The 27704-nt window shown below is 41.8% G+C and overlaps 1 protein-coding gene across 1 annotated transcript in view; it reads left to right on the forward strand.

Moving 5' to 3' along the window:
- The first annotated feature begins 1300 nt into the window (after positions 1–1300).
- HEXB (hexosaminidase subunit beta) overlaps positions 1301–27704 on the forward strand; it is a 40358-nt gene continuing 13954 nt past the window's right edge. Inside the window, exons 1-5 of the mRNA XM_047778101.1 lie at positions 1301–1665; positions 6100–6239; positions 9901–9966; positions 27025–27071; positions 27332–27442. Of these exons, the coding sequence (XP_047634057.1) occupies positions 1424–1665; positions 6100–6239; positions 9901–9966; positions 27025–27071; positions 27332–27442 (606 nt within the window). The 5' untranslated portion in view covers positions 1301–1423. The remainder of the gene's footprint in view (positions 1666–6099; positions 6240–9900; positions 9967–27024; positions 27072–27331; positions 27443–27704) is intronic.

A 27704-nucleotide genomic window follows, 5' to 3' on the forward strand; every position in this document is an offset into this window, starting at 1 on the left:
ATATGCAATAGGTGGGAAGATCTTTCCAGGCCAATACCTAAAGTTCTCCTCATTCTTTTATAATTTGGGGGGGAAACTCAGGGTCAGGAGGGATTTTATTAACATCGGCAACAAAGAAATGAAAGATCTAGGAGTTCCTGTCGTGGCGCAGCGGAAATGAATCCAACTAGGAACCCATGAGGTTGCAGGTTCGATCTCTGGCCTCACTCAGTGGTTTATGGATCGGGCATTGCTGTGAGCTGTCGTGTAGGTTGCAGACGTGGCTTGAATCTGTCGTTGCTGTGGCTGTGGTGTAGGCCAGCTGCTACAGCTCCAATTGGACCCCTAGCCTGGGAACTTCCATATGCTGCAAGTGTGGCCTAAAAAGACAAAAAGACAAAAAAAAAAATCTAGGAAGTTGCCTAACAAGAAATAAGAAAGCCCATGTAGACCTCAGGGACAAGCATAAAACAACTTTATAAATTACGATATTATTTCTAAATTGAAAGATTCACTATCGCACATTCTCTCACAGAGTATCTTCTGCCTAACTCGTGTGTGTGTGTGTGTGTGTGTGTGTGTGTATCTTCTGCCTAACTCGTGTGTGTGTGTGTGTGTGTGTATCTTCTGCCTAATCGTGTGTGTGTGTGTGTGTGTGTCCTTTTCTAGGGCTGCACCTGTGGCATATGGAGGTTCCCAGGCCAGGGGTCTAATCAGAGCTGTAGCCACTGGCCTACACCACAACCACAGCAAGGCAGGATCCCAGCCGCATCTGCAACCTACACCACACAGCTCATGGCAACGCTGGATCCTTAACCCACTGAGTGAGGCCAGGGATCGAACCCACAACCTCATGGTTCCTAGTCGGATTCGTTAACCACTGAGCCACGATAACTCCTCTTCTGCCTAATTTTTAACTTCCCATCTGTTTCAAAACTCTGCCCTAAGGCGTTGTGATGGGAAGCTTTAATAATTAGAGGTGAACTGTGTTATAGAAAAGTCCAGACTGTGGGGCAAATAACCACGCAGGTTATCTGGTGGTAGGGTGGGAGGAAGTTGGATGTTCTGTGACGGGCATTCTCCAGTTTCACTGAGGCCAGTGTCCCAAAGAAGAGCCCGACTGCTGCAAGCCAGAGGGCGGTCAGCATCCAGCTCTGCGCCTGGAGGAAGGAAGCCGGCTGGGGGTGAGTGGAGAGGGTAGCCAGAGACTGGCGGCGGCCCCCGAGGCGGTCCCACTGGCTTGGAGGCGGAGCCAGGGCGGAGCGGTGGCCCCAGGGGCGGCCTCACTGGCCTGGGGGCGGTAGCGGGGCGGGGCGCACAGTCAGCTGACTCCGTGACTTGCGCCCTCAAAGCTCCCTCCGTCCCGTCTGGGGGCGGGAAGTAGGTGCCTAGGCAGTGGCTCTGGGGTACTGAGCCAGCCCCGGCAGACAGCGGTAGGAGGGCTATGGAGCGCCACGGATGGAGGTGGCTACCCGGGCTCCTGGCGCTGCTGGCGGCTCTGGCGGTGCCGAAAGTGTGGGCCAGGGACATTTCTGGCGCGGAGAGCCTGGGTCTGTGGCCCTTGCCTTTTGCCGTGGATATATCCCCGCGCTCGCTTCACCTCTCTCCCAACAACTTTTTCTTCGGCCACAGCCCCACTTCCAAAGCCGGCTCCTCCTGCGAAATCCTTCAGGAAGCGTTTCGGCGGTGAGCCCTCCTGACGGGCAGACGGGCGTGGAGGGAACCCCGGGGGGACCCCAGGACGGGGGTGCGGTGGGGTGGGACTACCCCGGGACTCAGTGCAGGCGCGGGGCGAGTGGAGGAACGTCGGAGCTCCTCTTTATCACTTGCACAGTCTCGGAGCCGGCCAGTGATCTGACCAAAGTTACAGGTCAAGGAGAGAGCAGAGCCGGCTCGAACCTACACGGACTGAAACCCAGGCTCTATACCCTTCCCCTCCTGCCTCCTAAGGGACTTCCTTCCTGGTGCTCTGGAGTCCTGGTTTGCACTGAATGGAAAGAGTAGGTTGGTCAGAGTCTGTAGCCCCGACCCCGTGGGAGGGGAGACTGGGGTGGATGGAGAGGAAGGAGGGAGATGGCATTTTATTTGAAGGGAGTTCTAGGAGGAAGTTGAGTGCTTAAAGCTTGGGGTTCCCCAAAGTTGCTTGCAAGTTGCTATACCGTCTCCACCTCCGCGCGCCCCGCCCCGCCAGTCAGCTAACAATTCAGATGGCAGAAAATCCTCAGGTTGGGGCGCTGCTGGAAACTTGACTTCCCTTCCAAATTCTCTATTCAGGCAAAAGGTTGGATATTTTCACCTAACTACTTTGATATGGTCCCTTGCAGTATCTCCTTCTCTTTTTCGTTTTCCAGAACCATTGGTGTTCTTTTCTCCCAGCTTCCTGTTTAGTTCTTGAGCATCTCAAGGTTTCCAAAGCCCTCATATCTGCAGCCTCTTTGGCCATGGGGTGAACAGTGTAGTGAGGAGGCAGCCCACAGCGCTAGTTTGTTTTTAATTGAAATATAGTTGATTTACAGTGTTGTGCCATAGCGCTAATTTTGTTGACCAAACCATGGACAAGGCAGATTGCACTTCAGGAGCTATTTCACCATGCCACCTGCTGGGCCCTCCCTCTGAGACCTGCCTGGGCAGGACTGTCCTGAAGGTGTGTGGTGCCCTGAGGTTTATAAATTGATGCTGACCCTTTCTTCCCTCGGATTTTGGCCTCTGGTCCTTGTGGTCATTGTAGCTTAATTGTGCCTGCAGGATACAGGCAGCTGATGGGAAAATGCAAAACGAGTTTAATAACACCTGCTGGTCCCAGGTGGGCCTGGAGCTGAGGCTGGGAGACTCAAGATGTTGATGGCAGAGGTGGTTTTTTCTCCTTCAGTTGTGTACATTGTTAGCCTCATTTCAGATGCATACTGTAAGAAGCCTTTGATGTTGAATCTGCTAACGTGTCAGAAGGACTAGAATTTGGGTGAAGTCAAATCTAGGCAGTTGGTTGCCTTGGGCTATTGAGGAAAAAGTCCCTGAAGGTCATCTAGTGGAAGATCATGCCTGACTAGGAGATCTTTTCTTTTTTTTTCCTTTTTTTTTTGTCTTTTTGTTATTTCTTGGGCCGCTCCCGCGGCATATGGAGATTCCCAGACTAGGGGTCTAATCAGAGGTGTAGCCACCGGCCTACGGCAGAGCCACAGCAATGCGGGATCCGAGCCGCGTCTGCAACCTACACCACAGCTCACGGCAACGCCGGATCGTTAACCCACTGAGCAAGGGCAGGGACCGAACCCGCAACCTCATGGTTCCTAGTCGGATTCGTTAACCACTGCGCCACGACGGGAACTCCAGAGAGATCTTTTCAAAATAAACACGCTGTACCTGCTTCGGGGCTCACTCTGCAAAATTGGGTTTTCCTCCTGTGCCATACTGCTAGTAAAACAGGGACTTGGTCATCAGCTGAAGGGATAAGAGTGTGGCAAGAAAGCATGGAGGATGTACGGGAACAGTGGTTAACTTGAATCAGCTCTGAGGTGGTGTCCAAACAAGGCTTGGCATCTCGAGGAGGACGTGCAGGCAATTATCGAAGAGTTTGCCTAATTGATGCCCTTTGTGTGAAGCAGCATTAATTGCACCCTGCATTGTTAGGAAGCAGGTTATAAAACATTAGCCTAGCCTGTGTGGCTAAGACTTGAAAGCATTCAGGTGAGCATTCTAGGAACTCAGGAGGGGCAGTATCACTTCAGAATAAAAGCGTGATTTAAAGGTGATGAGGGTGTTCCAGAAGCTCTAGGCCTTGGGGAACACATGTAGCCTAGGCCCCAGTTGGTTCAGAATCTCCTGGTTCCTGTCTCTAAAGAGCCCAGCTTCTATTTCAAACTCTTTGAAACAGTATATGTACATTTCTTACTGTTTGGTGCATAGCTGCTTCCTCAGCTTCTGGAACAAGATCTGTCACCTGCTAGTTACTCATTTTTTTTTAACCAGTGAATAGCTTTGCTCCCTCAGTTCCTGAAAAGCTAAATTAACCCAGATACCTTGAACACCACTGCCTCAGAAAACTCTTGGAGTTTTCTGTTAGAGTTTAATATCCAGGGCCAAGATTTTCCTTACTTGGAACAAGCCAGCACCTAACTCAAATCTCAAAGCTGCTGGCAGCTTTAGTTCTCTTAAATTTTTTATTTTTTATTTATTTATTTATTTATTTATTTATTTTGCTGTTTTAGGACCACACCTGCAGCATATGGAAGTTCTCAGGCTAGTGGTTGAATCGGAGCTACAGCTGCTGGCCTCCACCATAGCCACACGGAATCCGTCTGTGACCTATACCACAAGTCACGGCAATGCTGGATCCCCGACTCACTGAGCGAGGCCAGGGATCGAACCTGCATCCTCATGGATACGAGTCAGATTTGTTTCTGCCGTGCCACAATGGGAATTGCCTAAATTTTTTTACTGCAGTTGATTTATAATGTTTTGTCAGTTTCTGTTTTACAGCAAAGTGGCCCAATCCAATCATACATGCATATGTATACACTCTTTTTCTCATATTCCATCATGTTCGGTCACAGGTGACTAGACTTATTTCCCTGTGTTATGCAGCGGGACCTCATTGCTTATCTATTCTAAATGTAATAGTTTGCATCTGCTAACCCCAAACTCCCCATCCATTTGACTCCCTCCCCCTCCCCCTTGGCAACCACAAGTCTTTCTCCATGTCTGAGTCTGTGTCTGTTCTGTAGGTAGGTTCATTTGTGCCGTATTTTAGATTCCATATAAGTGATATCATATGGCATTTGTCTTTCTGACTTACTTCTCTTAGTATGAGACTCTAGTTCCATCCATGTTGCTGCAAATGGCATTATTCTGTTCTTTTTAATGGCTGAATAGTAAAAAAAAATTTTAGTTGGAGTAAAATAGACTTCAGAAGATTGGCTTAACCATTTTTTAGCACACAGTTCAGCGCTTTAATTTCCTTTTGAGTCTGTCCGGTTTCGCCATGAAAAAGGCCCTCAGCACTTTCCACTGTCTCTTGCTGGTTAACTTCCATACACTTAGGATCAAGGTCTTTGGAATTTTCCCAGCCCTCCTTACTTCCCTGGAAAAACACAGGACGTTCTTACATATAGGTAGCATGCACAAACTTTCGGCTTATTCAAATCTATTAAATAACACTTCACCAATTGCTTTGAGGCCTGCGTGACTGTTTATCGTTTAGCACCTTCACATGTTTATTTAATATCCTCTTTCTCTGATACTTGGGTATCAGCAAAAGGTCCGCTTTCAAGGCCATAGTGAGAATTCTATGGTCTGGTGACCTTTTGGGGTGTTTTTGTATTAGCTAGGATACTTTTGTTAGATGGTAGCAGGAACCCTGACTCGGTCTGGCTTAAGGGAAAAAAAAAAAAAAAACGACAGTTATCTCGCATGTTAAGTCCAAAAGCAGGGAGAATTTCAGGGCTCGTTGGCCAAGTGCCTCAATGGCATGATTAGGGAATCTGTATTCTTTCCATCTCTGCTCTGCCATCTGTTGTGTGGCTGCAGCTGGTCCAGATACCATACTGTACTCACTTAGGAGAGAAAGCTTTGTCTCACCTTTCTCTACATCCGCCGCATCACTGGTCAGAATTGGCCTGCGCACCCAGGGTTGTTGGTTTTATTACTGGTTCTTAATGGGGCCTTCCTAGGAGTCACTAGGAACCATGGCAGGGGGACTTTTAAAATTCTTATGCCTTAAAAAAAAAAAAAAAAATGAGGGGGGGTTTGCAGGTGGTTCAGTGGGGTAAGGATCCAGCGTAAACAGTGCCGTGGCTTGGGCTGCCCCTGTGGTGTCAGTTCACTCCCTGGCCCTGGAACTCTTGCATGCTGCAGGCACAGCCAATAAATAAATAAAGTAATTAAATGTCTTGTGCCTGGATCACATTCTCAAGAGATTGTGATTCTGAAGGTCTGGCCAGCAGTCTGTGTTTGTGAAAAGCTCCCCAGGTGAGTCTGATATACAGCTTGGGGCAAGAGCCTCTAGTTGGATTAATATGAGGTAGCAGGGATTCGAGGAGTCAGCAACAGTGGCCACCACCACATATGTATCTGCAACTTGGCTACAGTGCCTTAAAAATGTATTTCAATTTTTTTCTCACACAGATATTATGACTTTATTTTTGGTTTCTACAAGTGGTATCAAGGCTCTTACCAATTATGTTTTGGTACGGAATTGCAGCAGCTTCAAGTCCACGTGGAGTCGGAGTGTGACACTTTCCCCAGCATCTCTTCAAATGAGTCCTGTGAGTACCTGTGTTATGTAAATGGATTATATTCACAGCTGCTTGTTACAGACTTGAGCGCTGGAAGCTGGTCCCACGCCATGAACTATTGTGCGCTCTTGGCCACTGAGTTTATAATTCCTGTTTTTAAAATGACTCTTAAAGTCTGATGGTACAACTTACTCATAATTGTTGTAGGAAATCTCGAAGTACAGTAAGTGAACAGGAGGAAGTCAGTCACACGTGACCGCAGCACTCAGAGTGGACCACGGTTATTTCAGATTTTTGTTTCTTTGCCGAGTAATACATTTCAATATTTTACATAGATATAAATATAAGCACACAATAAACTGGCATGACAATGGGGGTAATTCTCTGCATGTGGTTTTGGTATTTTTCTTTATTACATAACAATGCATTGTAAGTATATTTCACGGAGTGTTTTTCGTGACAGCATTTTTTTTTCCCCACTGTATAGCAAGGGGATCAAATTATATATTTTTTTTTCCCCACCCTTTGCTCTGTTGCAACATGATTATCTAGACAAAGTTCTCAATGCTACTCAGCAGGATCTCCTTGTAAATCTATTCTAAATTGTGTCTGATAAGCCCAAGCTCCCGATTCCTCCCACTCCCTCTCCCATCTCGGGCAGCCGCAAGTCTATTTTCCAAGTCCATGATTTTCTTTTCTGTGGAGATGTTCATTTGTGCTGGATATTAGATTCCAGTTATAAGTGATATCATATGGTATTTGTCTTTGTCTTTCTGGCTCATTTCACTCAGTATGAGATTCTCTAGTTCCACCCATGTTGCTGCAAATGGAATTATGTGTGACAGCATTTTTAATGGCTAACTAATGTTTTGCCAACCATATGGATGTGCCATAACTCAACTCGGCTTATCCCCCATGTCTGGACTTCTGGGTAGTTTATTTTAAAGATAAAGTCTATGCTTAGAGCCATGATCTGTATTTATAATTAATTTGACACAAAGATAATACAGAACTGGGAGAGGCGAAGCTTTTTATTTTCACTTTTGTTTATATTTCATTTTCACTTATATCAGTTGACAACATAATCAGCATTTAGCAACATGGGTTTTGTTTTGTTTTGTTTTTTGGTTGCCTAAAACATTATTCTCTAAGGCTTTTCCTCAGTTGTTCCAGAAGGAATAAACAAGTGGGCAGGCCTTTTCCATAGGGCATGCTGACTGGCAGTGTGGACTTGTACCAAGGAGTGGAAGAAGAGCATTGTCAGGATATGGGTGGTAGATTAGTGCATAGCCAGCAGACTGGTGAGTTGGGTGTAAAAATAGAAAGGAAACTATCTTAGAGAAAAGAGTGACTCCTTTGTCCTCAGACTGCCTCATAGATGGTTAAGTACCTCTTTTCATCCTCTTGATATAGATGAGATTTCTTTTTTTTTTCTTTCTTCTTTTTTTTTTTTTTTTTTTGTCTTTTAAGGGCCACACCCATGGCATAGGGATGTTCCCAGACTAGGGGTCAAAACGGAGCTGTAGCCACTGGTCACAGCACTGCCAGATCTGAGCTGTGTCTGCAACCTACGCCACAGCTCGAGGCAATGCTGGATCCTTAACCCACTGAGCGAGGCCGAGAATCGAACCTGCCTCCTCGTGGATAGTAGTCATGTATGATCCCACTGGGCCGTGATGGGAACTCCTAGATGAGATTTCTTAATACATCTCTTTGAAAAAAAAGTCACTTCTCTGTAGTTTTGTAGCTGTTCTTAGACAAGAAACAGGATGATTTGCCAGCATTAGCCATGTGATTGTCTCTGACAGCCAAAACTCAGACACTGTGTGAATTAGGCTTTGCAGTCTGAATTGAGAAATGGTCACTAAACTACCAAGGAATCTGGCTGCAATACAGTGACATATTGTAAATTCCCCAGAATGGAGTGTTTGGATTCTGGGGAGTTATATCCTATTTTCCATTCAACTTGGCAAACCTGCTTTGTCGTGAAAGGGAAGCTTTGTGAGACACGCTGATTGTGAACTTTTCTGGTTGAAGGATGAACTAGTTTATGATGATGAACATAAACATAACATACAGGAAAGAAGATACCAGCTGTTGTCCCAGAGTATGATGAAATCGTGGAGGAAGTGACAAGTGTTACAGCAGCATCATCAGTTAAATATAAAAATATGCATACCTTCAACACCAGAAGTGGACTAATTTCTACTGTAGAGGAATAATTACTTGTATTAGGGATGTTCCATGCAGTTTGCCTGCAACAGTGAAGAACTGGAAACACAACTAAAAGTTCATCACCAGAAGAATGGCTAAATCTACACTAAAGGATACTCTGCAACAGTTAAAAATAAAGAAGCAGTTACAAAGAACAGATAGAAACTTGCCAGGTTAAGTTGCTGAGTTGGATAAAGGAAGTTGTATAATATCATGTATGGGAGGGTACCAGTTACATACCAACCTACACACAGGAAGGTGCACATAAAATGATACTATATTTTTCTTGTTACACTTACATGTATAAAAATGCCTAGGAATGGAGTTCCCGTCATGGTTCAGTAAATAAATCTGACTTGCATCCATGAGGACACAGGTTCAGTTCCTGGCCTTGCTCAGTGGGTTAAGGATCTGGTGTTGCTGTGAGCTGTGGTATAGGTTGCAGATGCAGCTCAGATTACATGTTGCCATGGCTGTGGTGTAGGCCAGCAGCTACAGCTCTGATTCAGCCCCTAGCCTGGGAACTTCCATATGCTGTGGGTGCGGCCCTAAAAAAACAAAACAAAACAAAACAAAAAAACCCCAAAACAAAAAAAACACATTTTTTCCTCGCAGTTTTATTGAGATAGAATTGACCTCCAGTGCTGTATAAGTCTAGGTGTACAGCATAATGAATTGAGTCAAATACATCATGAAATGATTATCACAGTACGTTTAGTGAACATCCATCATCTCATGCAGATAATAAAATGAACGAGAAAATTTTTTTTCTTGTGCTGAGAACTCTGAGGATTTATTTTCTTAACTTCCGTATATAATATACAGCAGTAGTGGCTCTATTCCTCATGTTGTCCATTGTAGCCCTAGTAGTACTTATTTATAACTGGAAGTTTGTACCTTTTTTATCTTTTTGGTAGCACTCTGCAGTATGCAGAATTTCCTGCGCCAGGGATCAAAGCCATGCCACAGCAGTGACAACGCCGAACCCTAAGTTTTGTAACTTTTTTTTTCTGGACTTTTTTTTTTTTTTTTTGTATTTTTAGGGCCGTACCCACGGCATATGGAGGTGTCCAGGCTAGGGGTCTAATTGGAGCTGTAGCTCCTAGCCTACACCACAGCTCATGGCAATGCCAGATCCTCAACCCACTGAGCGAGGCCAGGGATCGAACCTGCAACCTCATGGTTCCTAGTTGGATTTGTTTCCACTGTGCCATGACGGGAACTCCTAAGTTTTGTAACTTTTGACTGCCCTCATCCAGTTCCTTCTCCCCATCACTCTCCCCTGATAATCGCAAACCTCATCTCCTTTCCTATGAGTTTGTTTGGTTTTGAAGTATGATTGACTTACGGCACCATGCTAGTTCTGGTTTACACAGCATAGTGACTTGATATTTCTTTTCATTTTAAAATAATCACTGCAGTATGTCTAGTCACCATCTATCACCACACAAGAAACTTTTCTTTGTCTTCAATACAGATGTTTTACATGTAAAAGGACCAGAGGCCTTGCTCAGGGCCAACACAGTTTGGGGAGCTTTGCGAGGTAAGTTCTATGTAGTTTCATTGTTATTTTTTAGTATAAAAAATATTTCAGCTGTCACTCTGGGAAATCAAGCACAGCAAAACTCTGCTTCCTTGGATCCTTTATAGGATGATTTGTTGGGTATTTCCAAAGGGATTTTCATTAAATATATGCCACTAATGCATGGGAGACAGATCATTTGACCTTTAAAAATGCTTGAAGGTTATTACATTTATAATGCTGTAATTCATTGATGTTCTCGGGACTATAATGTTTATGGTTATAAATGGCCCCAACCTGCTCTGATAAGGGGATTTCGTTTCATCACTTGCTCCCTTTAGGAGTAAGCATCTCCCTTCATTCATTTTGTTTATTTATTCAAACAAAAGTTCATGCATATTTTTTTCTAAACTAACCTTTTAGTGCAGAGGCCTAATAGCAAAGAGAAAAATCATTTTCCCAATAAAACATATCTAATTGTCCCTATAGTGGTGATATTTTCAGCTTGATGTGGTAAAATGCTCGTGACCTTGGTATAGCATAAGGGCATGTGCCCCCTCAGGGGAGGGTCCTTAGTGACTCACTCCCATTCTTCTCCTGTGTCTCTTCTTGGAGTTGTACTTGATTTTATTAGCAGTTTTCATCTGAATCCATTGGGACATGGAACCATTCTGCTGCTCTTTCTCAGCCAGGAATGGTTTGATCCTAGGAGTCTAGTAAAAATCCAGGGTCAGGAACAGAGCCATCCACATGTACCATAATAGCAAAGAAAGTTTTAAAACCCTGTCCCCCATTTGAAATTCCTGTGGAGTTAGAAATAGAACTAAGTTTGCAGGGACAGTGGGAAAAGATAAAAATAGACTCTGGACTGGTTGGAGGCAGTGGTCAGAGGGGAACCTTAAAAGCTTTTCCTGTGACTTTGAGTCTGAACTTCAAAGTTTGGGCCTTGGGACATTTGTTTTTGCTGTTCAAATGCTGCTTTTAATCTCTCTCTCTTTTTTTTTTTTTTGTCTTTTTGCTATTTCTTGAGCCGCTCCCGCGGCATATGGAGGTTCCCACGCTGGGGGTCGAGTCGGAGCTGTAGCCACCGGGCCTATGCCAGACCCACAGCAACGAGGGATCCGAGCCGCGTCTGCGACCTACACCACAGCTCACGGCATCGCCGGACCCTTAACCCACTGAGCAAGGGCAGGGACCGAACCCGCAACCTCATGGTTCCTAGTCGGATTCGTTAACCACTGCGCCATGACGGGAACTCCTGCTTTTTATCTCTTAAGTAAATAAGATTTTATTGTACTGACCTACACGTCGGGTATGGTTTTTAAAAAGGAGAAGGACAATTTTTTTTATTTTATTTTTCTTTTTTAATTAAGTTTTTTTTTTTTGTCTTTTTGCCATTTCTAGGGCCGCTCACGCGGCATTTGGAGGTTCCCAGGCTAGGGGTTGAATCAGAGCTGTAGCCGCCGGCCTATGCCACAGCAACTCGGGATCTGAGCCATGTCTGCGACCTACACCACAGCTCACAGCAATGCCGGATCCTTAACCCACTGAGCAAGGCCAGGGACCAAACCCTCAACCTCATGGTTCCTAGTCGGATTCGTTAACCACTGAGCCACAACGAGAACTCCAGGATAATTTTCTTTAATGTGAGTTAGTCAACCAAAGTTGCAGTAATTAAAAATAAAGGCTTTGGATTTGACTCAGGTTAAGTGTTATCTCAAATAAAACCATCATTGTTAATACTGTGTATTTTATAGTCATAATGGTATGATTATGATCTTGTTTCAAAATATAACATGAAAATAGCTATAGATATTTACCACAAATGTAGCTGCTAACATTATTATCTAAATCATTTATGTATGTTATGTGATTTTAAACTTTTATCAGTTTAATCTGCCTGTCTTGTCTGGGGCATGTTAGGGACAATAGAGCTTTATTGATGTTTTCTCTGATGCATATCAAAATGATAAGACCTTTTGAGAGCATTTCATGAATATAAATATAGTCTAAGAAGTCCTTATTTTCTGCTTACCATCAGACTTTCAAAGTAATGTGCTCTAAGTGATAATTGAATGTATTGCCACTTAAAAGAAAATTTCAAAGTTATGCTTCATGATATGGCCCTGTATTTGGGGGTAGGAAGGAGGCATAGCAAAAATGCCTTTGAATTTTCGTTTCCTTATTTCCTGTATCATCTTTTTTTTTTTTTTTTTTAGGTATAATTGACATAATATTATTTCAGGTGTACAACATCATGAGTTGGTATATTTGTATATATTACAAAATGATTACCACAATAAGTATAGTTTACATCCATCACCAAACATAGAAAAAAAGTGGTTTTCTTATGAGAACTTTTATTTACTGTTAGTAACTTATAAATAGACCGACACAGTATCATTAACTCTAGGTCACCATGCCATCCCCTTACATCCTGAGAACTTAATTATAAGTGGAAGATTGTACTTCTTGACCCCCTTCACCCATTTTGCCCCGCCCCGTGCCCCCGACTCTGATAACTACCAATCTATTCTTTATGGGCCTGGTTTGGGTTTGTTTTTTTGTTGTCGTTGTTGGTTTTTTTTTTTTTTGCTTTATGCCTTAAGTTTTATTTATTTATTTTTTAAATGATTTTTGTTTTTTCATTATAGTTGGTTTACAGTGTTCTGTCCATTTTCTCCTATACAGCAAAGTGACCCAGTCACATGTATACACACACACACACACACACACATTCTTTTCTCACATTATCCTCCATCATGCTCCATCACAAGTGACTAGGTATAGTTCCCAGTGCTATACAGCAGGATCTCATTGCTTACCCATTCCAGATGCTTTGTATCTATTAACCCCAGATTTCCGGTCCACCCCACTTCCTCCCTCTCCCCCCTGGCAACCACAAGTCTATTCTCCAAGTCCATGAGTTTATATTTGTGAAAAGGTGCATTTGTACTATATATTAGATTTCAGATAAGTGATATCATATGGTACTTGTCTTTCTCTTTCTGACTGACTTCACTTAGTATGAGAGTCTCTAGTTCAATCCATGTTGCTGCAAATGGCATGATTTCGTTCTTTTTTATGGCTGAGTACTATTCTATTGTGTGTATATATATTTACATCTTAATCCATTCATCAGTGGGCGTTTAGATTGCTTCCATGTCTTGGCTATTGTGATGGTTTTTAAGATTCCACATGTAAGTGAGATCTTTTGGTATTTGTCTTTCTCTGTCTGATTTTACTTCATTTAGCATAATGCCCTCAAGTTCCATCCATGTTGTCTCAGATAGCAAGACTTCCTTTTTACTATACTGAATAATACTCCATTTTTTTTGTGTATGTATGCACACACACACATACACAACACATCTTTATCCATTCATCCATTGATCTTATTTCAAAGTATAACATGAAAATAGCTATAATGTTTACCAAGTATTTGGACAGGTTCTTTCCATATCTTGGCTATTGTAATTAATGCTGCAGTGAACATGGAGGTGCATATATTTAGGAGGTTTGTGGTTTTGTTTTCTTTGGATAAATACCCAGAAGTGGAATTGCTGGATCATGTGGTAGGTTCTGTTTTTACTTTCTAAAGGAACCTCCATACTGTCTTCCATAGTGGCTGCACCAATTTATATTCCCAACAGTGTTCAAGGGATCCCTTTACTCTACATCCTCACAATTGCTTGTTATTTCTTGTCTTTTTGATAATAGCCACTTTAACAGTTTGTGAGGTGATATGTCATTGTGGGTTTTTTTTTCCCCACTTTGGGGTTTTGTTTTGTTTTTGTCTTTTCTAGGGCGGCTCCCGTGGCATATGGAGGTTCCCAGGTTAGGGGTCTAATCGGAGCTGTAGCCACCAGCCTACACCACACCAACACGGGATCCGAGCCTCGTCTGCAACCTACACCACAGCTCATGGCAACCCCGGATCCTTAATCCACTGAGCAAGGCCAGGGATTGAACCCACAACCTCATGGTTCCTAGTCGGATTTGTTAAACACTGCACCACAACGGGAGCATGTTTACTTCATATTTTATTTTACTCACTTATTTTTTGGCCATGCCTATGGCATGCAGATGTTCCTGGGCCAGGTATTGAACCTGAAACACAGCAGCGACAACATCAGATCCTTAACCAGTGGACCACCAGGGAACTCCTCATTGTAGTTTTGTTTTTTTTTTCATTTCCCTTATGGTTAGTGATGTTGAGTATCTTTTAATATATCTGTTGCCTATATGTCTTCTTTCAAAAAATATCTATTTACATCTTCTCATTTTTTTAATGGGACTATTTGGGGGTTTTATTGGTGTTGAGTTGTGTGAGTTCTTTATCAACTCTTTATCAGATAAATGATTTGCAAGTATTGTCTCCCATTTAGTAGATGGCATTTTCATTATGTTGATGAGGTCCTCTGCTATACAGAAACTTTGTACTTTGAGGTAGTCCCTCTTGTTTATTTTTGCTTTTGGTGTCACACCCCAAAATTATCAAAACTAAGAGTTTACCACCTTTGTTTTCTTCTGGAAGCTTGATGTTTCTAATCCATACTTAAGGTTCAAGTCTGTAGTCCATCTTGAGTTATTCTTTTTTTTTTGTCTTTTTTTTTTTTGCTATTTCTTTGGGCCACTCCCTCGGCATATGGAGGTTCCCAGGCTAGGGGTGGAATCGGAGCTGTAGCCACTGGCCTATGCCAGAGCCACAGCAACTCGGGATCCGAGCCGCGTCTGCAACCTACACCACAGCTCACGGCAACGCCGGATCGTTAACCCACTGAGCAAGCGCAGGGACCGAACCCTCAACCTCATGGTTCCTAGTCGGATTTGTTAACCACTGCGCCATGACGGGAACTCCCATCTTGAGTTATTCTTTGTGTATGGTGTTAGAGAGTGGTAGTTCTTTCACATGCAACCGTCCAGTTTTCCCAACACTACTTTTTTTTTCCTTTTAGGGCCACACCCACAGCATAGGAAGGCTCCCAGGCTAGGGGTCGAATCTGAACTGTAACCATTGGCCTACTCCACAGCCACAGCAACTCAGGATCTGAGCTGTGTCTGTGACCTACACCACAACTCATGGCCCATGGCAACACCGGATCCTTAACCCACTGAACAAGGCCAAGGATTGAACCCGTGTTCTCATGGGTACTAACTAGTCAGGTTCCTTAACCACTGAGCCATGATGAGAGCTCCCCAACACTATTTATTGAAAACACTGTCCTTTTCCCATTGTATATTCATGGCTCCTTTGTTGTAAATTAGTTAATCATAAATGCATGAATTTATTTCTGTGTCTTTTGTTAACTTCTGTTGATTTTTGTGCCTGTTGTTATATTAATACCATACTCTTTTGATGCTATAGCTTTGTAATATAGTTTAAAATTAGGGAGCATGATGCCTCCAGCTTTATTCTTCTTTCTCAAGTTTGCTTTGGCTATTTGTGATCTTTTTTGATTCAGTAAGAATTTTAGGATTGCTTATTTCTGTGGAAAATTCCATTTGATAAGTTTACATGAATCTGTAGATGGCTTTGGGGCCTATGGTTATTTTAACAATATTAATTTTTCCAATCCATGAGCATAGAAAATCTTCCATTTATGTATGTCTTCAGTATTGTTCATAAGTGTCCTAAAGTGTTCAGTGTAGAGGTCTTTTCAACTTGATTCAACTATAAGTGGGATTGTTTTCTTAATTTATCTTTCTCCTAGTTATTGTTGTATAGAAATACAACAGAGTTATGTATATTGATTTCATATCCTGCAACTTTACTGAATTTGTTGATTAGTTCTGACAGGTTTTTGGTGGTCTCCTTAGGGTTTTTTACATAATAGGTCATCTACAAATAAGTGACAGTTGTACTTCCTTTCTGATTTGGATGCCTTTTATTTCTTTTTCTTGACTAATTGCTCTGACTAGGACTTCCAGTAGTTTGTTTTTAAGAAGTCACAAGAGTGGGCATTCTTTTCTTGTTCCTGATCTTAGAGGAAAAACTTTCAGCTTTTTACCATTAAGTATGATATTAGCCGTGAGCTTGTCATAAATGGCCTTTATTATGCTGAGGTGCATTCTTTCTGAACCCACCTTGTTGAGAGTATTAATCATAAATAGATGTTGAATTTTGTCACTTTTTTTGCATCTGTTGAGATGATTTTTATGATCTTATGCTTCATTAAAAATTTTTTATTTCTGCTTTTGAGGGCCACACCTGTGGCATATGGAAGTTCTCAGGCTAGGTGTCAAATTGGAGCTGCAGCTGCCATTCTACACCACAGCCACGGCAACACAGGATCCCAGCCAAGTCTGTAACCTGTACCACAGCTCATGGCAATGCCAGATCCTTAACCCACTGCATGATGCCAGGAGTCAAACCTGCATCCTTACAGGTACTAGTTGGATTCACTACCACTGTGGCACAGTAGGAACTCCATGCTTCATTTTGTTAATGTGGTGAGTCATGTTTTTTGATTTGCAGATATCAAACCATCCTTACATCTCTGAATGCTGTATCTTGTATGATCATTTCAGTATATTTTTAAATTAGGTTTACTGATATTTTATTGAGGATTTTTGCATCTGTGTCATTAGCATACCAGCCTATAATTTTCTTTTCTTGTAATGTCCTTGTCTAATTTTGATATCACAGTAATGCTGGCCTCAGAAAATGAGTTTGGGAGTGTTCCCTCCTTGTCTGTTGTTTTTGTTTGTTTGTTTGTTTGTCTTTTTGCTATTTCTTTGGGCCGCTTCCTCGGCACATGGAGGTTCCTAGGCTAGGTAGGGGTTGAATCAGAGCTGTAGCCACCGGCCTACGCCAGAGCCACAGCAACACGGGATCCGAGCCACGTCTGCAACCTACACCACAGCTCACGGCAATGCCAGATCGTTAACCCATTGAGCAAGGGCAGGGACCGAACCCACAACCTCATGGTCCTAGTCGGATTCGTTAACCACTGCGCCATGACGGGAACTCCCCTCCTTGTATGTTTTGTGGGAAGCTTGAGAATATTTAGTATTCTTTCTTATAATTAATTAATTTATTTACTTATTTTGCTTTTTAGGGCTACACCTGTGGCACATGGAAGTTCCCAGGCTAGGGGTCTACTTGGAGCTGTAGCTGCTGGCCTACACCTCAGCCACAGCAACACTAGATCTGAGCTGCATCTGCAGTCTACACCACAGCTAACAGTAATACTGGATCCTTAACCCACTGAGCAGAGCCAGGGATCAAACCCATGTCCTCATGGATACTAGTCGGATTCGTTACCACTTAGCCACAATGGGAACTCCCTTAATATATTTTTTATTTTATATTGGAGAACAGATGATTTTGTATTAGTTTCAGGTGTACAGCAAAGTTATATATATCTATCTGTCTACACACATGGACGTTCTTTTTCAGATAATAATATAGGATATTACAGAACATTGGAAAGAACTCCCTGTGCTATACAGTAGGTCCTTGTTAGTTATCTATTTTATGTATAATAGTGTGTATATTTTAATCCCAAACTCCTGACTCATCCCCCGTACCTACCTGTCCCCTTTGGTAACCATAAATTCATTTTCAAATTCTCTGAGCCTATTTCTATTCTGCATATAAGCTCATTTGTATATTTAATATTCCACATATAAGTGATACATGATATTTGTCTTTCTCTGTCTGACTTCACTTAGTGGGATAATCTCTGGGTCCATCTATGTTGCTGCAAATGGCATTTTTTCCATTCACTTTTATGGCTGTTGTGTATGTGTACCACATCTTCATTCCTCTGTTGATGGACATTTAGGTTGCTTCCATGTCTTGGCCACGGTAAATAGTGCTACAGTGAACATTGGAGCTCATGTATCTTTTTGAATTAGGGTTTTCTCTTAATAGAAATCCCACTCCAGAAGTGGGATTGCTGGATCATGTGGTAGTTCAGTTTTTAACTTTGTGAGGAACCACCATACTGTTCTTCAAAGTAGTTGTACCAGTTTACATTCCCAGCAACAGTTGTAAGAGGGTTCCCTTTTCTCCACACCCTTTCCAGCATTTATTGTTTGTAGATTTTTTTTTTTTTGTCTTTTTAGGGCCCCACCTGCAGCATATGGAGGTTCCCAGGCTAGGGGGGTGGAATCAGAGCTGTAGCCACCAGCCACAGCCGTGCCACAGCCATGCCACAGCAATGCTGGATCCAAGCCGTGTCTTTGACCTACACCACAGCTCATGGCAATGCCAGATCCTTAACCCACTGAGTGAGGCCAGGGATTGAACCTGTGTCCTCATGGATACCAGTCAGTTTGGTTTCTACTGAACCACCAGCCACCATGGGAACTCCTGTTTGTAGACTTTCTGATAATGGCCATTCTTACTGGTGTGAGAAGATACCTCATTGTAGTTTTGATTTGCGATTCTCTCATTAGCAATGAGAATGATTATGATAAGCTAATCATTAGCAATGTTGAACTCTCTTCTTGAGCCTGTTGGCCTTCTGTATGTCTTCTTTGGAGAAATGTTTATTTAGATCTCCTGCCCATGTTTTTGATTGGATTGTTCATTTTTTTGTTACTCAGCTGCAGGAGCTGTTTGTATATTGGGGGGAATTAATCCCTTGTTGGTAAATAACTTCATTTCTAAATATTTTCTCCCATTCTGTGGATTGTCTTTTCATTTTGTTTGTAGTTTCCTTTGTGATGCAAAAGCTTCTAAGTTTAATTAAGTCTCATTTGTCTTGTGTTTTTGTTTTTACTTTTAATTACTCTAGGAGGTAGATCCAAAAAGATAATTGCTGTGTTTTTTGTCAAAGAGTGTTTTATGTTTTCCTCTAAGATTTCTGCAGTATCTGGCCTCATATTAGGGATTCAATCCATTTTGAGTTTATTTTTGTGTATAGTGTTAGTGCTTTAATTTGATTCTTTTACATGGAGCTGTTCTGTTTTTACAACACCACATATTGCACTTACTGAAGACACTGCCTTTTCTCCACTGTATATTCTTGTCTCCTTTGTTGTAGACTAGTGTTTATTTTTAGGCTTTTTATTCCTATTCCACTGATCTAAATGTCTGTTTTTATGCCAGTACCATACTGTGTTTGTTTGTTTTCTTTTTTTCTGGCCACCGAGTAAGGCCAGGGATTGAACCTACATCCTCATGGATACTAGTTGGATTTGTTACTTCTGAGCCACAATGAGAGTTCCACCCTACATTTTTTTTTTTTTTTTTGGCTTTTTAAGGCCACACCTGTGGCATATGGAGGTTCCCAAGCTAGGGGTCTGATTATTGGAGCTACAGCTGCCAGCCACAGTCACAGCCACGCCAGATATGAGCCATGTCTGCAACCTATACCATAGCTCACAGCAACGCCAGATCCTTAACCCACTGAGCAAGGCAGGGATTGAAGCCACACACCTCATGGTTCCTAGTCGAATTTGTTTCCGCTGCACCACAACGGGAACTCCTCCACCCTACTATTTTAATGACTGTATTTTTGTACTGTAATCTGAAGTCAGGGAGCCTGATTCCTCCAGCTCTGTTTTCTTTCCCAGGATTGCTTTGGGTATTTTGGGTCTCTTGTATTTCCATACAAATTTAGAAAGCTTTTTGAGTTCTCTGAAAAATGCCATTGCTAATTTGATAGGGGTTGCATTGAATCTGTAGATTGCTTTGGGTGGTATAATCATTTTGACAATATTGATTATTACAAATCAAGAACATGGTATATCTTTCCATCTGTTTGAGTTATCTTCAGTTTCTTTCATCAGCATCTTACAGTTTTCAGAGGACAGGTCTTTTGCCTCCTTAGGTAGATTATTTCCTCAATATCTTATTGTCTTTGATACAGTAGTAAATGGGATCACTTCCCTATTTTCTTTTTCTGCTCTTTCATTGTTACTGTATAGAAATGCAGGAGATTTCTGTGTTTGTATCCTGCAACTTTACTGAATTCATTGATGAGCTCTAGCATTTTTTTTTTTTTTGTCTTTTTGCCATTTCTTGGGCCGCTCCTGCGGCATATGGAGGTTCCCAGGCTAGGGGTTGAATCTGAGCTGTAGCCGCCGGCCTAAACCAGAGCCACAGCAATGTGGGATCTGAGCCACGTCTGTGACCTACACCACAGCTCACAGCAACACCAGATCCTTAACCCACTGAGCAAGGCCAGGGATCGAACCAGCAACCTCATAGTTCCTAGTCGGATTCGTTAACCACTGCCACGACGGAACTCCTGAGACTTTTCTTGTTTGCTGAAGCAGAAATATATTGCTATAAACTTCCCTCTTAGAACTGCTCTTCTGGGGAGTTCCCATGAGCTGTGATGTAGGTTGCAGATGCGGCTCGGATCCTGCATTGCTGTGGCTCTGGCGTAGGCCAGTCAGTGGCTACAGCTCCGATTAGACCCCTAGCCTGGGAACCTCCAAATGCCATGGGAGCGGCCCAAAGAAATAGCAGAAAGACACACACAAAAAAAGAACTACTCTTTCGGCATCCTATAGGTTTTTGATTGTTGTGTCTTTGTTGTCATTTTCCTCTAGGTATTTTTTAATTTCCTCTTTGATTTCTTCAGTGATCCATTAGTTTTTTAGTGGCATGTTGTTTAGTCTCCCATGTGTTTGTGTTTTTTGCGGGTTTTTTTTCCTTGTTATTGATTTCCAGTTGTACAGCATCATGGTTGGAAAAGATGCTTGATGAGATTTCAGTTTTCTTAAATTTACTGAAACTTGACACAGTCCCAGAATGTGCTCTATCCTAGAGAATGTTCTGTGTGCACTTAAGAAGAATGTGTATTCTGCTGCTTTTGGATGGAATGTTCTATAAATATCTTTTAAGTCCATCTGGTCTAATGCATCATTTAAGGCCTGTGTTTCCTAGTTGATATTCTGTCTGGGTGGTCTGTCCATTGCTCTAAGTGGGCTATTATCTTGTTACTGTCAATTTCTCCTTTTAGGTTGTTAGCAGTTGCCTTGTATATTGAGGTGATCCTATGTTGGGTGAATTTATATTTACAATAGTTATATTTTCTTCTTGGTTTGAACCTTTGATTATTATGCAATGTCTTTGTCTCTTGTTCTTTATTTTAAGGTCTGTTTTGTCTGATATGTGTATTGCTACTGCAGCTTTCTTTTGATTCCTTTTTGCATGGAATATTTTCTTCCATCCTCTCACTTCCAATTTGTATGTGTCCCTAGAACTGAAGTGGGTCTCTTGAAGACAGCATATATATGGGTCTTGTTTTTGTAAACCTTCAGCCAGTTGGTGTCTTTTGGTTGGGGCATTTAGTCCATTTACATTTAAGGTAATTTTTGATATGTATGTTCTTATTGGCATTTTATTAATTGTTTTGGTTTTTTTTTTTTTGGTCTTTTTTCTTCCCTTGTGGTTTGATGACTATCTTTAGTGTTGTGTTTGGATTGCTTTTTCTTATTTGTGTATGTATTTATGGTGGATTTTTTTTGTTTGCAATTTCCATGGAGTTTTGATATAGAAGTTTATATATATACAGATTGTTTTAAGTTGTTGGTCTCTAAATTGCATGTGCATATCCAGTCTCCTGCATTTGTACCCTCCTCACAATTTCTGGTTTTGTTAACATATTTGTGTGTGAATGATTTCCTACCTTTCCTACCTATATATTTGCCTTGGCTGGTGAGCCTTGTCATTTGTAATATTTTTGTTTCTAGTTGTGGCCTTTTTTCCACCTGCAGACGTTCCTTTAGTATTTGTTGTAAAGCTGGTTTAGTGGTGCTGAATTTTCTTAGCTTTTGCTTGTCTGCAAAGCTTCTGATTTCTCCTTCAAATCCGAATGAGAACCTTGCTGGGTAGAGTAATTGTGGTTGGAAGTTTTTTTCCTTTCATCACTTTAAGTGTATCATGCCGCTCCCCTCTGGTCTGCAGAGGTTCTGCTGAAAAATCAGCCAATAACTTTATCAGGGTTCCCTTGTATGATTCGTTTCTTTTCCCTAGCTGCTTTCAATATTTTCTCTGTTTTTAATTTTGGTAAGTTGGATTAATAATTGTTTCAGGGTGTTCCTCCTTGAGTTTATTTTGTGTGGTACTTGTTGTGCTTCCTGGATTTCAGCGAGTGATTCCTTCCCTATGTTAGGGAAGTTTTCAGCCATTACCTCTTTAGACATTTTCTCTGGGCCTTTCTCTTTTCTCCTTTGGGCACCCTTATAACACAGGTGTTTGTGCATTTAACACTGTCCCAGAGTTCTCTTAGATTGCCTTCATTTCTTTTCAGTTTTTTTTTTTTCCTCTTTTCTGTTCCATGGCACTGATTTCCTCTAGTCTGTCTTCCACTTTCAATCTTTGTTCTTCTCTCCTATATTATGCTCTTGGTTCCTTCGAGTGAATTTTTTATTTCAGTTATTGTATATTACATCTCTTCTTGCTTAATCCTTAAATTAAATCTTCTATTTCTTTGCTCATTGTTTCTTGTAATTTATCAGTCTTTGCCTCCAGTTTATTTCCAAGATCTTGAATTGTCTTTATTATCATTAGTCTAGTCTTTTTCATGGAGGTTGGTATCTCCAGGTCACTTAGCTGTTTTTCTGGGTTTTTTCTTGTTCCCTTATCTGAGTCATAATTCTCTGCCTTTTCATTTTGTGTAGATTTTGGTTCTGGTCTCCTTTTTGTAGACTGCAGGGTTGTAGCCTCTCATGCTTCTGCTGTCTGTCCCCCTTGTAGCTGAAGTTGGTAGAGGGGCTTGCTGGTTTCCTGATGGGAGGGACTGGTGCCTACCCTCTGGTAGATGGAACTGATTCTTATTTCTCTGGTGGTTTGCGCTTTGTCTCTAGGAGTGATTAGATGCAACTGTTTGCTTGGGAGGTCTTTAGGCAGCCTTTTTGCTGATGGGTGGGGCTGTGTTCCACCTGGTTTGTTGTTCGGCCTGGGGCTTCTCAGCCCTGATGGTTGGGGCCATATTTTTCCAAAATGGCCATCTCTAGAGGAGTTCATACTGATGATCATTCCTGAGATCTTTGCCTCCAACATCCTTCCCCCATGACGAGCCACAGTCATCCCCTGTTTTCCCAGAAGATCCTCCAAGAACTGAAGCAGGTCTGACCAACATTTCTATGGAATCTCTACTTTGCCCTGGGACCCACTGCACATAAAATGTTATGTGCATCTTTCAAGAGTGGAGTCTCCATTTCCCCCAGTCCTGTAGAGCTCCTGTGCACAAGCCCCACTGGCCCTCCACGCCAAATACTTTGATTGCTCCTCCTCTCAATGCCAGATCCCTAGGCATGGGAACATGACATGGGGCTCAGAACTCTCTCTCCCATGGGTGAGCCGCTGCAATATAGTTACTTTCCAGTCAGTGGGCTACCCACCCAGCAGGGATGGGGTCGCTCCTCTTACATCTCAGTGTGGCCTCCTCTTTGTCTTCTGGAGTAGGCTATGTTTTTGGTTTTTTTTTTTTTTTTGCTATTTCTTTGGGCCGCTTCCGCAGCATATGGAGGTTCCCAGGCTAGGGGTCTAATCGGAGCTGTAGCCACCAGCCTACGCCAGAGCCACAGCAACGCGGGATCCAAGCCGCGTCTGCAACCTACACCACAGCTCACGGCAACGCCGGATCCTTAACCCACTGAGCAAGGGCAGGGACCGAACCCTCGGATTCGTTAACCACTGCGCCACGATGGGAACTCCCTATGTTTTTTGATAGAATCTAGTCTATTTTGTTGAAGATTATTCAGTAGTTGGTTGTAATCTTGTTGCTTTTATCAGAGGTGAACTCCAGTCCTTCCTTCTGCCATCTTAATCCTGTTTACAGGGTCCTCTTGTTTAGAGGTTTTTCTCTTTCATCTCTTTAAATGTATTGAGCCACTCCCTTCTGGCCTGCAGTGTTTCTGCTGACAACCTTATGGAGATTCCTTTGTATGTTATTTATTACTTTTCTTTTGTTGCTTTTAATATTTTTCTTTGTTTTTTATCAATTTGATTAATTGTGTCTTGGCATGTTTCTTCTTGTGTTTATCCTTGTATGGGACTCTCTGTACTTAGTAAACTTGACTGTTTCCTTTCCCATATTAGGGAAGTTTTCAGCTGTAATCTCTTCAAATATTTTCTAAGGCTCACTCTCTCTCTTTTCTTCTGAGACTTCTATAATGTTAATGATAATGTGTTTATTAATATTGTCCAAGAGGTCTCTGAAACTGTCCTCACTTTTTTTCACTCTTTCTTTTTTTTATTCCATGGCAGTGATTTCCACCAATCTGTCTTCCATCTCACTTATTCGTTCTTCTGCCTCATTTATTCTCCTTTTGTTTCCTTCTAGTGTGTTTTTCATTTCCAGTATTATATTGTTCATCTCTTTTTTAAAATCTAGCTTTTTGTTAAACATTCCTTGAATCATTTTGGTCTGTGCTTCCATTCTTGGATCATTTTTACTATCAATACTTTAAATTCTTTTTCAGATAGATTACTTATCTTCATTTCTCTTAGTTGTTCTTCTGGGGTTTTATCTTGTTCCTTCATCTGGAATATATTTCTCTGCCATGTCATTTTGTCTGACTTTGTAGTCTCCTTCCTTAGGCTGCAGGATCATAGTTTCTCTTGCTTCTGGTGTCTGCACCCTGATGGGTGAGGTTAGTTCTTAGGCTTGTGTAGGCTTCCTGGTGGGAGAGACTGGTGCCTGCCCTTGGGTGGGTGGAGTTTTGTATTGTCCCTCTGGCAGGCATGGCCATGTCAGGGGTGTATTTAGAGGCACCTGTGGGCTCAGGCTGACTTTAGGCATCCTGTTTGCTGATGGGTGGGTCTGTGTTCCCACCCTATTGGTTGTTCAGTCTGAGGCCTCCCAGCATTGGTGCCTGCAGGCAGTTGGGATGGAGGGGTGGGGGAGCAGGTTTCAGTGCCAAAATGACAACCTCCAGGAAAGCTCACACCAGTGAGTATTCCCTGAGGTCTGTCTCCAGTCTCCTTGTACCCAGTGAGTCACAGCTGACCTCTGCCTCCCACAGGGACCCTCCAAGACCTGCAGGTAGATTTGGCCATGGTTTCTATGGAGTCACTGCTTTTCCCTGGGTTCCAGTCAGTGTATGGGAAACCTTGTGTGCACCCTCCAGGAGTGAAGTCTCTGTTCCCCTAGTTCTGCAGAGCTCCTGCACTTAAGCCCCACTGGCCTTCAAAACCAGTTGCTCTAGGGGCTCTTCCTTTTGGTGCCAGCCACTTAGGCTGGGGAGCCTGATATGGAGCTCTGAACTCTCATTCTGTGAGAGAAAGCTCTTCAATTCAGGTTTTTTCCAGCTTGTAGGTCTCCCACCCAGCAGTTATGGCATTTGATTAGATCGTGAAAGTGCCCCTCCTACCATCTCATTGTGGTTTCTTCTTTGTCTTGAGATGTAAAATATCTTTTTGGTATAATTCACCACTGAAGCCCAGTGATTGGACATTTGTTTGTTGGGAGATTTTAGATAACTGATACAATCTCTTACTAATAATCAGTCTGCTCACATTTTCTGTGTCTTCATAGTTCAGTCTTTTTTTTTTTTTTTTGGTCTTTTTAGGGCCACACTTGTGGCATATGGAGGTTCCCAGGCTAAGGGTCAAATTGGAACTACAGTTGCCAGCCTACACCGCAGCAACAGCAATGCAGGATCAGAGCTGCCTTTGTGACCTACATCACAGCTCATGGCAACGCCGGATCCTTAACCCACTGAGCAAGGCCAGGGATGGAAACTGCGTCCTCATGGATGCTAGTTGGATTCGTTTTCACTGAGCCATGGCAGGAACTCCCCATAATTCAGTCTTTGTAGGTTTTCTCTCTCTAGGAATTTATTCATTTCTTCTAAGTTGTCAAATTTGTTGCAGTGTAACTGGTTATTGTAGTATCTTGTGATCGCTTATATTTCTGTGATATGTTGTCACATCTTCTCTTCTATTTGACTTTGAACTACAGGTAAAACCTGGCAATATTGTGAGTTTGGTTTCATACCACTGCAAAAAAATGACTATCTTAATAAAGCAAGTCACAAATTTTTTGGTTTCCCAGTGCATGTAAAAGATATATTTAGACTCAACTGTGGCCTTTTAAGTGATCTAATAAAACAGCCAGTTTGCATATATTAATTTTAAAATACTTTATTGCTAGAAAAACAATCATCTGACAATGTAGGGTTGCCACAAATCTGATTTGTAAAATGCAGTATCTGTGAAATGCAGTATAGTGAAGTGCAATAAAATGAGTTATGCCTATATTCTTAGGTTAATATTTTCCTTGGCAATATAGTTGTCAGCTAGAATGATAAACTTTGATAAAGTCAAGGCCAGATAGAGCAATTGGCCTGTGATATAGGGAACAGTCCTCTTGAATAAAACAGGGTCAGAAGATAGTCTTTATGGGTATGAATAAAACATTAGGTTGGGCCTTATTTATAATTTCATGGTGTTTCTGAGCTTCTTTGCTCTATATTAAGTTTAGGTACTTTCTAACATGCCTGTGATATTTTATCATAAAAATTCTTTTAATGCTATTAAGGGACTAGTATTTTGTTTTTTTTAAATCACTATTTTTGTGGGTGTGTTTATCATTCAGACAAAAGCCGGGATATGGGTGGGTACAGTGAGGTAAGACATTTTTATAAGATGGCAAAAGGGATTTTTTTTTTTTTTTTTGGCTTTTTAGAGCCGCACCCACGGCATATGGAGGTTTCCAGGCTAGGGGTTGAAATGGAGCTGCAGCTGCTGGCATACACCACAGCAACGCTGGATCCTTAACTCACTGAGCAAGGCCCAGGGATCAAACCTGCAACCTCACAGTTCCTAGTCAGATTCGCTTCTGCGCCATGACAGGAACTTCGAAAAAGGGATTTTTTTTTCAATTTTTATTTTTGGCTGCACCCATGGCTTGCAGACATTCCCAGGCCAGAGATCAAACCCATGCCATAGCAGTGACAATGCCAGATCCTAAACCACCAGAGAACTCCAACAGGGTTTTTTTTAAATTGAACTTTGATGTTAGAAACTATGGTACAAAGTATATACATATGTAACATGATAGTTTTATTTGTTTTTTCTGGTTATGGTTCTGTGTTTAGATAGTACATCTTTTATTGTTGATTTTATAAATTAATTCAATAAATTATAAATTTTATTTTTGCTAGGTTTAGAGACCTTTAGCCAGTTAATTTATCAAGATTCTTATGGGACTGTAAGTATGATTATATGTTACTACTTTGTTGTTGGGTAGACATAATACTGTAGGAAAAAAATGTAAATTTTTTAGCTGATAATTGCATTATTTACATTGTTGAATGTTTCCTCTCCCCAAGTATTCATCTTAGCTGATAATTGTGTATTTTATATTTTTTGTCCTAAATTACTTTTGTATGCAGTACTTGCATAGAGTTCACTGAGCTCAAATTAAGAGAAAATTCTAAAAATAAATCAAAATTTTATTTTGTCTTTTAGTTCACCGTCAATGAATCCGAAATTATAGATTTTCCGAGGTTTCCTCATAGAGGAATTTTAATTGACACAGGGCGACACTTCCTGTCAGTAAAGACCATTTTTAAAACTCTGGTAGGTAATTATTTTAATCCATTGTCTATTCTGAAGTTGTATCTTTTTCTGTTATTACTTTATGTTGGTTCCATCTGCTCTTGTGCAGGTTGGAACAGGGGATTCATTGTCCGTATACTAAACAGAAACACTGGGCTTTCTTCTCTCCTTCCCCTGGGCAGTATTGTTCCTCTGCTGAGAAGTGGAGGCTCCCCTAGGGAATCACCCTTCTGTTTGTCAACAAAGTATCAGCCTTATTAAGAGACTCAGTTTTAATACCGCC

The sequence above is a fragment of the Phacochoerus africanus genome, chromosome 4, assembly GCF_016906955.1.
Source record: "Phacochoerus africanus isolate WHEZ1 chromosome 4, ROS_Pafr_v1, whole genome shotgun sequence".
In the NCBI taxonomy this organism is placed as follows: domain Eukaryota; kingdom Metazoa; phylum Chordata; class Mammalia; order Artiodactyla; family Suidae; genus Phacochoerus; species Phacochoerus africanus.